The 10,252-nt window shown below is 44.6% G+C and overlaps 1 protein-coding gene across 1 annotated transcript in view; it reads right to left on the bottom strand.

Moving 5' to 3' along the window:
• Positions 1-6,510, bottom strand: part of T265_08253 (hypothetical protein) — a gene marked incomplete at both ends in the record, with an annotated part of 14,347 nt that extends 7,837 nt beyond the window's left edge. The window contains 4 exons of the mRNA XM_009174000.1: positions 1,723-1,836; positions 5,560-5,657; positions 5,742-5,805; positions 6,409-6,510. Of these exons, the coding sequence (XP_009172264.1) occupies positions 1,723-1,836; positions 5,560-5,657; positions 5,742-5,805; positions 6,409-6,510 (378 nt within the window). The remainder of the gene's footprint in view (positions 1-1,722; positions 1,837-5,559; positions 5,658-5,741; positions 5,806-6,408) is intronic.
• Between the last annotated feature and the right edge of the window lie 3,742 nt (positions 6,511-10,252).

Below are 10,252 nucleotides of genomic sequence, written 5' to 3'. Positions count from 1 at the left end.
ACCCATCCCCCCCACCAACTCTGTGACGGTTTTTAGCTTCCTGCTACGCCCACAGTAGCTTCATACAGCCCATTATTAAAGACAAAGGAAGATTGATACAGCTGTATTTATGGGGTGCTCAACGAATGTTCCACAATTTCGCTCTAGAATCTTCGTGAGGGGCGAGAAGCGTTGACCTAAAAATCGTCGCTATGGATTGGCTGGCCTTTTGACCAATCAGGGCACGCGTTCGTTTGGTTCGTAGCTAGCACGGGACACATTCATCCTATTGCCTTTTTGCCTTCATGCTATTTATAATGCCACAAAATATACAGGAACAATATAAATATAATTAAAGAACTGAACTCTGTCTAGAATTGTGAACACCGTCTAGTTTAGTGAGAGTATCACGCAAAAGATCGTGCAGCGCAGTGACACTCACACAGTCGCGTGGTTGGTCGTCTCTGTGTCCGGTTTTGTCTCCATCTCATGTCCGAAACGAAAAATATGACCACATTGCATATCAGCATTGACTTCAGCGTAGTTCAAATTTGAATTTCGAAAGAATGCATCGATAAACTCGGACTGCTTTGACTATATTTTCTGCCTCAGAGAGACGGGTTAGGAGTGATCTAGCAGCTCTAAGAGCGGTAGTATCGATTCGGGGCAACTAGGCATCGCCCCGTTGGTTTTGATGCAATCAGTCACTATTCAATAGCTTCTCACAATAACTCTGAGACTGAGCAACAATCGGACCGCATGAAATGTGGACATGAAATCTAATCTTTGTCCAAAATTTATCGACCTGTTGAGATCTTGCTTGGGCATATTGTTGAAGGTTCGACGGATGTCTGCCGTTTCAATCACATTGAGCCTAATCGAGTAAATTGTGCCCACGTAAAATTTTCTATCAGAGACTGCCATTTGAACAAGATACTGAACGAACATCACTTGGTCTGGCACCCCTCGGAACTGGGATAGTGAAAAACTGAAGCAGGAGGTACGAGGAACCCAAAAAGACTGTGAGTAAAATGGCAAAGTCATCTTGTCAAATTAATCCACGCTTCAAAGTATACTGGACATGTCGCCACTAGACATATGCCACTCGACTTCCCCTGTCTAGGCTTGGGCGACCTGGCAGTATTCCAGCCCTCGTGGCTCCTTCGTGTGGCATGGCAGTCACAGCTGAACGATCAGACATACCGCAGGGACCCCTCAACATGCAGCGATAGCCACTGATCAAAGCCAGAGATATTGGGCTATAGTGTCCGTGCTCTAATATGTCTTGCAGGGGGTGCAAGACAGGAAAGTCTTCTCGTCAGATAAGAAATAACGGAACGGACAGTAGCACCCGCCAGTCCACAGCAGCATACTTTGGAATCATTATTCAACCTCCCCGCGGACTTCCCCTGACCACATGTACTGAACCCCGATCTAGCGACATCGAATGAAATTCAAAAATCAATCAGCTTCACTGTAGCCGGCTCATCGTCGTTGAAAACAAGGGGCGGGCATTTCTGGTATGAAGTCAAGGAGCTTCAAGCGCCTAAAGCAAACTAACCTAAACTAAGAACCGAAGATGATTAAGTACTACTACTACTAATAATAATCACAACACCAGTGTTCAACACTGACGCTTCGCTATTGCACAACTACTCAGGGACTGAACCTTACAGTGGTTTAACGGTGTGTAACTCGGCGACCCGTGGAGCTATACTGCAGGGGTGTTTGCGCGACACTCACAGAGTCATCCATACCAGGTTGATCAATGGTTAGAGGTCTCCTGGTCCTCCAGGTTGGGGTTGAAATACGTGTGTGGCGACGTGTCCCATAAAACAGGTAATGTAATTGCATTTCCTGTCAAAAACCGCTGCCTTGCGCTTGGGCTTTTGAGCCAACTTAATTATCCTCCTTTCAAGGTGTGGGCACATTGCCAGTATCCCAGCCCACAAACAACCATTAATTCGGCACTAAACTTAACACTAGATCAAGCGACTAATCCCTCCTAAAATCAACGGGAGTTAGGGCTGTTTGGGCCTGAAACATCTGTACTCTAGATATGTAAAACGCCGTCTTGTCAGCACAGTTCATGTGAGGCCGAAGTGTGGTTTTTCTAAGTACCAGTTACACGTTTTGAGTGTTGCAATCTGTAGAGGTTCTCACCCAATGGACCTATGGACACATGTGACGCATAAGATCGGTCGACACTATGGATGGACCAATTACGATAGCACAACGCATGCATGGTATAATCGACCAATCAGATGATGGGTACCACATCCAGCCGATTGGCCAGATGATGAGCGAGCCATGCTGTAACGGCCGTGACAAGCGACTTCCGTTTAAAAAATATGGGTTTAGGGACACACCAGCATTCGCGAAACACACTCATTTGTGCACTAATAGGGTTCTGACGAAAGACTCAGCTGAATCCAATGAAATCCCTCGAAGAGTTTTCGACAATCATATGAGTAGTGTGTTCAAGCATTATTTGCGTACATTACAGTTCAACCATCTAGCGACCGTGAAGCTAATGCAATTTTCTATTAGTCCATCTTTATTGCTGACTCATAAAGTGTAGTTTAATTCGAACATGTTTGCGGGATGCATAGGTAACAGCCGAGGCGTTACACCGCTACCCATGAGTACTCACAACTACTCATTAGTAGAAATGGATCCCCGAACATCTTTCGAATCGAAGCTTGAAGCGGTCTTTTTTGCAGCACATTCATTGGACAGGACACACAGAAGTCGGATAAATAAGTTCAGATGATACTGCCATGAGAAATGCAGATCACCGAAATAACGCCGCTGTTGATAGATGGGTTTTCTATACGTGTAGAGGGATTTAAATATTATTTTGCTTGATTACTGCGTAAAAAACTTCATTTGTAAGTGTAAAATGTGTCCCAACAATTGATTTTGCTTCTTTGTTTCCAAAAAGGTTGGTGTCTACAAATTACCACTCCTGGGGCGGGCCGCTATATCGAAGCTGGGATGCGAGGATCGAACCCTGGTGGTTGAATTGATCGTCGGGCACCCGGGTCGACAGTGAAACGTAATCACGTTCCAGGAAGACTTTCACAGAATTCTAATCCTTGCTTCAAATCATCACGATATAACATTGTTGATGTCCCACGCTTTTTTCAAAAAATCAAACTTTGTTTTTTTATGTACAACACTTCCCCCTATCAACCGAACACGCTGCTCCGTCATCACACTGGTCAGTGGAAACAAAAAGATTTTCGCATAACTCCGTGTTGTGACATCAGAAGAGTTTGGATGTGTTAGATGGGTGGTTGAAACGACAACACGTGCATCTCTTCCGGCAATGCGCAAAGCTGTACACTGTCGTGCGAGCGATTGCATCCTTGTATTGAGGGTGGTAGAAAAAATGTCATTATGATGTGAACGAAAAACGGAAACTGTAAACTTGGTGATGCACAAAGTCCCCAGGGTCGAAACAGTCTGCTGGTGGGTTGATCCGTTCTGGACTTGCTTCTACTAACCCTAGGTGACCCGATGGCAGTGATTGCTCGATCCTCGCGAGCAATAACGTACGTCCTGCGTAAATTCAACAAGTCTATCGATCAACAATCAGACCGAACTTGTTAGATTCATTGTTTTTCGTTATGTAAAGCTTCCATCTAGCCTAGCGTGAGCGGCCGTGCTCACGCAGGTTGGTTCACAACAGTTTGAGATGAGTGGAACTCAACAAGGTAGGAAGACGATTGTGAACCTGTCGCACTAACTTGCTCACAACTATTGGTTATCTGTTCCTGTCGCGTGAAGTTGTTCCCGTGCCAATGTACTATTGTGCTTAGTCTTAACTACGCGACTGCGTGAGTCACCTTTGCAGGGGAAACAAAACTAAGTCATCATCATCCGAGGGACTGCAGAGAAAAATCGCTGTCCTGTTAGCGTCTGTTTTGCTGTTTCTGGGACTGATGATGACATCGTCTCTTTGTTTGACATCTGATGAGGACCTTGAAACGAATTCAGGTATTTTGGTATCTACTGAGCTAGAGCAAAGTATGAATAAATGAGTTTTTGGTCCCTGAGCCGGAAAGTTTGCGAATGTTTCTTTCTCAGTCGAGGTGACATTATCAGTGCGGTTTTGGCAGACGTAGTGGAACGTGGCGACGGGTCGGTGGTTGTGCGTTGGGTAGTGTTGCTGTGTGTTGATATACTTGCTACTAGTCGGAGCTGACCTTCAGTCGCCATTGGCTGTCCGGTCGGGTGGCTCTATTGGTCGATCTCTCATCCCGTGTCTTGATTGATTGATTCCCAAGTGTCTTCTAGGCCTGACCCTCCAGCTCTCAGGAAAGCTGAAAACATGGCTCGACATGCCTGAAAAACACAATGGCAATGGATGTCCATTTGTGTATTTTAGATGCTGGAGACAAATTATCGAACATATCTGCTCGTGGCTGATCATCGTTCAAGTGTGGCATTGCGTTGACTCATAACTCAGACAGTCGAGATTGGACTATTTTAAGCTCTCAATCCTATCAAGAAGCCCACAATCCTTCGGGCTAGGATCTGTCACTGTTGCTGTTCAAATAGGATAGTCACCCTCCAAGACGCTGACTCTACAACGATCGGGTCGAGCGACAGTGTAATTCAGTAGTTTATAGACGATTAGGAAGTAGTTAGTTCAGTGGATGAATCAACTTTCGTGCAGTTTGGACCGATTCTCTGACTGTCAAAGTAGATATAACATTCCCATTCACAAGAAATACCCGAGTGAATGTGTCTGAAAATCGACCCAGTGCACGCCCGTTCAACAGCTTCGACCTAGAGTAACCCATCACAAACTGAGTGATGAGGTATTTCCATGTGTCCTATAAAAACATCATGCAATGGGTGTTCACGTCCTTCCCTCATAACGAACTCTAAGCTATCTTTGTAACGTACTACTCATAAGGTTGCTGAAAATTCGTCGACAGCCCACGACCGGTTTCGCCCTTCAACTTCGGGCTCATCAGGTAGGCGCAGTCCCCGAGTTTCCGTCAACTTTATTTTCTACTGGAAAACAAATTGCACGGAATTAGAGAATATACACTCATCTGCAAACTAATTTGGTACTACTCATCATAAATATACATGTATCGCGATATTTCAAATATCGTAGCGACCGAAACATGAGGCGGCCTGGTGCAGCACATTCAGTTGCCTGAGAACACCACAAACGAGAGAGTCAGCTGGGTTCCAGGTGAGTCTAACGAAAAGCAAATTAGTTTGCAAATGAGTGTATATTCGCTAATTTGTCAGTGACGTCCCACCTGGGTGACAAGCGACGTTTCCAGGTTGCAATGTAGAGTCAACTAGAAAGGAAATATATTGACAGCTATCAAAATTTTTGTGATACTATGGCACATGAGCCCACTTCGCGTGCTTCATCACCGTCTTCGATGCGAAGACTTCTTTCATTATCCATCCGCTGAAACTGCAGAGAATATCGGTGTAACTGATGGTGTACTGATGGCGTGGGGGCACGCGAGTTGTATGTGTTGCTCGTGGAATTTCGCTTTGCGTCTTTCGAAAAGGGGAATTCTGTTGTGGAATTCGTGGAGTCACTTTGTAACATCTGCTTGGATTTGAGCAAGGAATGATTTGAGTGAATGAATCTCCAGGAAAGTTCAAGGAGATGCATTCAGGAGAAGATGGATGTCCAGCTTTTTAAATAAGATGCAAATTTATGTTTTCCTTCCCTGTCCAATGGTCTGTAACCGGTCAGTTGGCATTTCCTAATAAATAACTCCGGAATGAGGGCCTTTTTTTCATTGGTAGCTCACTTCGTAGTGATGGTCGCCGGTTTGTCTGCTGAGCAGGGCAGTTCGGTTGTGAGCATTTCTCAACTAGCCCAGGTGACTTCATCAGTGTGTTGTGAGTGAAGGTGTCGCCTCCATTGATGATGTCAGCACTCAAACCGCCCAGCTTGATGAACAAATCAACGGCCATTCATTCACTCTTTGGTTTGTGGATGAAAAAAGTAAATTGGTCTGTACTTCTAGGCTGTTCTTGACCTTGGTGTTGCTGTCACGACAGAAGATGGCCCGAAGTCAGATGAAATAACCTACTATCTACCATGACGGCAAACAAACGCATTCGTACTGAAGTCACATGTTGTTGTCATTGTGCCTTTGAGGCCTCAGAGGAGAACAGACAAATGCTGCAATTTTGAGCTACGATTGGTACTATTCTGGGATCTTTCTCAGATAAATCCCGCAAAAAACTAACCCCCGCCACCTAAAAAAGGATATGAAATTCGTAATTTTAGTCTCCACTGAAGAGAGTGAAATCGGGAATAAGTTGCATAAAAAGGTCCGTTTTTCGGTACCTTTGCCTACAAACGAACTCACACAAGTAGCTGTCCACTGAACATCAGTGTGTGCCGCATTGGCGTTTATTCTAAATCCTGTACACGTGCCAGGGAGATTCGATGGTTCGTGTGTGGGCTCCAGTCGTTGGATCCACAAAGTTTTCGGTATGAATAATCATTTCATGAGCATAATTCTTGTCAATCATCGTTTCAATTCCTCGGTATGATGCTCACATATCGGAAATGATGATTGAGCCAGGAGCGATGCAGGCCTGGATTGTGTCCATCAAAGTGGCCGCAGTTCGATCTGGCACTGCATACACGGAAACCTCTTTAGTTTCCCGACAGATCTCTCCGGAAATCCACTGCTGGGGAAGGACTCGTTCCGCGTGGTTTTCACGGCAAGATATTAGCGTTTCATCGATCTCGACGTGTAGACCTGGGCTGGTGGAGTCTGCAAAAGCCGCCAGGCGCATACTTCGCGGAGAAAGTTCTTCCAGTCAACAGCAGTTGTTTTATCTCACAAAATGCCAATAATGAGTCTCGAGCCTGCGACCTTCAGGCCAGTAGTTTGAAACCTCTGTCAAGAGAAAACTTCAATTGCAAGCAAAAAAATTCGGGTTTCCAACTTTCCAAATAACCCATCAGATATTTTGACACAGTTGGCAGTTTTTGTCTTTTGGAACGATGGGCTTGACTCTTGTCGTCAGCGCAGACAAGAAGTGCACAACCCTGGATATGACACAGATCTTCTCACCCTTTAGTCGCCACTTTTGTATGTAAAAAAACTCATCCTAGGCCCAAGTGGTGTTGTCAGTTCAATCCGGACACTTGAAAAATGATATTCTTACGTTCTGATCAACCGACATTGACCGTGATAACACGGGCTAAGCGACAAAGTCAACTCGCCTTAGACGCCGTCTATCGACTTTGGTTTGAACGAGCTTAGATCAGAAGAGATCTCTAAAGTGATTGATCGATTAATTGATTGATTGTCTCATATTCCAAGAAAAAGGATGTGTACATCACACACACACACCGTTGTCATCGGTAGCATTCGAAGGAAACAAGTGCTGTTTTATGGGCCAGGAATATTCGGCGGAGCATGTTCGATCGAGAAGAATCCAGGGGAACGAAGATTGTGTGTGTGTGTTTGTGTTTGTGTGTGTGTGTGTGTGTGTGTGAGGAGCGTTCACTTGCCCCTGGCAGATTTGTTTAATCCGAGTAAAAACGTTATAGGTGACGATCGATTTCTATATAGATTATTTTGAGATTACAACATTCAGTATCGTCGTTATCGATTCCGTTCAAACTCCACATGGCACGGACGGCGGGGAACTCATTGGAAGAATCTGGTCGATTAGCGAAATATACCCATTTGCAAACAGATTAGGTTTTCGTTTGTGATGTTTCCAGGCAACTGCTGAGTGTGCTGCACCAGGCCGCCTCATATTTCAGTTGTTACAACATTTACATTCGTAATGCACTACTCGCTGGCTGTTGAAGAGTTTTCAGCAACAATGTGAGTAGTACATTACGTCTAAGCCCTGATCGATGTTTTTGGAATAACATGGTGGGCTCAATGCAATGAATACAATCCGGTAAAAAATAGTTGCGAGAAAGAAAACGTCAACATCGTGACACTTAATTTCCAAAGCAACTTTAGAAGCAAGTCCTCAACCAAGGTTGTGAGTTCGAACCTCTCCACAGGAGTTTCGTGAGGTGAGCACTGTTCATGATTCCCAATCGGGGTGACACAGCTTTACAGTGTTTCAGGGTTTTCGGGCATACACTGACGGGATGAAATTTCGATTGAAAATTACTCAGTCTACTCAGATCGCCGTCAATCGATAAGTAGCTCAGATGCATGCCAAGTTCACAAGATGAGTTAAACTTCCTTCTGAAAAGTTCTCACTTGAAGGGCTTGTCATCACATGATCACGTGATGTGGTTTCTGTAATTGAACGATAAGAGGCGCTATATACCGTCTGAATGAGAGTCAATCACACTGCAATTAGCCGCTCGTGGCCGAAAGGTTGAATGGTCAACCATTGGTCGGAAGGTCATGAGATTCTCACGACTCACAATTCCCACCAAAGAGGAAGCCTCTGTAAAGTGCTTCTAGGCTGTTCAGTAAAGAGTGGTTTCACTGACAGGAATAGATCCTAACTTATATTGAATAATCACGTGCCGCGTTAAAGTAGATCGATATGAAAACACCAATAGGAATACGAAATCCACAAAAGCCCCGTCGGAATGAGAACCTCAGGTTGCGGGCATCACTCCATCTCACTACAGAGTAGTCTAGACACATTTATTGTACTCAGAATACTGACGTCAGCCTTTACAGTACCAACCGACAGATGGATCGAATAAATCGATTACGATTATTGGTCATCAAATAAAATGGGTCACCACCGCTGGGGAAATTGCTTTCACGTGACTCAAAACCAATGACCCTATAACGATGGGGTGAGGTTCTTTACCGAGTAAATGGAACTCTCACGTTCAGACGTCAGCCTTACAGTACCAACCGAGAGATGGATCGAATAAATCGATTACGATTATTGGTCATCAAATAAAATGGGTCACCACCGCTGGGGAAATTGCTTTCACGTGACTCAAAACCAATGACCCTGTAACGATGGGGTGAGGTTCTTTACCGAGTAAATGGAACTCTCACGTTCAGCTTACTTTCGTTGATACTGCACCCTCCAGTAGGGTCAACTTCTGAGGTATCAAGATATCCCTCTTTGAGGCGTCTCACATCAGTCTTAATTCTCTCCTCAGTTGTCTTCAACATAAAGAACTCAAGTGAGTGTCACTGGCATCTTTCACATCAGACACAAATAAGTTCTTTCCTTTTGATCACACGTGGTCTTTGCGCGGCACATTCGGTTGATGGGTGTCACAGGCAGCGATATATTGTAGTCTCGTTTCCGCTTCACGTTAGCACAACAAATGTTCTACTCTAAGAGCTTCCAGCTTGGGGAAAAAGTTTATGGGCGACGCCTAGCTAATGAGTCTCAAATGGCCAAAAGTGACGGTGAGCTTTCAGACATATCAGTAGTATCGCCATGAATAGGAGCCTTGTGTACCTCCCGATCGTGTTCTGTCCAATTCGACTCTCCTCACCCCTTCCAACTAATCGATAAGTGGATCCAGGTGAACAATTTTGCCCTGGTCAACAAATATTCATTTCAAATTCGTACCTTCATGACAAATTGTCCCCTCCTGGAATTTCCAAAATACTACTCTGTGTGGTGAAACTGACTGCCAGTGGAAACAATTTGCCGCACATGATTTGTTTCAGAGCAGAGTGGAACTGAAGAGAAAACCCTCAGTTACAGGTAAAAGAAAGGAGAATAACTAAACAATTTGTAAAGAACAGATTTATAGAGGAGGTTTTGACCACCGTGTGAGCGGTGCTTGCGAAACCCTGCAAAGCCACTGTGAGCAGCGGGAGTGCATGGCATTATTAGACCTTTTGTAGAATGGTGGATACTACTGATGAAGCCTGTGAGTAGTATGTTTTTCTCATAAACCCGCTTCGCGTCTATTGAAAAGTGTGATTTATTACGGAATTTGTGGAATCGCTTTGTACTATTCGTTTACGTTTGAGTGATAGTCAATGGGTATCCAGGAACTTTCAATAAGACCTGTTCGAGAAGAAGAGGATACATGGTTTTTATGAACAAGATGCATATGAGAATTTTGCTTTCCTGTCCAATAGTCTGTAACTGTTCAGTTGGCATTTCCTAATGAACAACTCCTCAGCAAAGGCCTTGTTCCTTTCACTGGTAACTGGATCTACACGAAAGGCACAGTGCGCATTGATGACGTTTCTTCGAGCGCTGGAGAACCGCATTCAAGTTAGTAGTTGCCAAGCCGATCAGCAGCCAGCTAATCTACCGATGAATGCACCCAAACGACGAATGGTCCGAGAAG

The sequence above is a fragment of the Opisthorchis viverrini genome (genome assembly GCF_000715545.1).
Source record: "Opisthorchis viverrini unplaced genomic scaffold opera_v5_205, whole genome shotgun sequence".
In the NCBI taxonomy this organism is placed as follows: domain Eukaryota; kingdom Metazoa; phylum Platyhelminthes; class Trematoda; order Opisthorchiida; family Opisthorchiidae; genus Opisthorchis; species Opisthorchis viverrini.
This window is presented reverse-complemented; position numbering and strand designations above follow the sequence as displayed.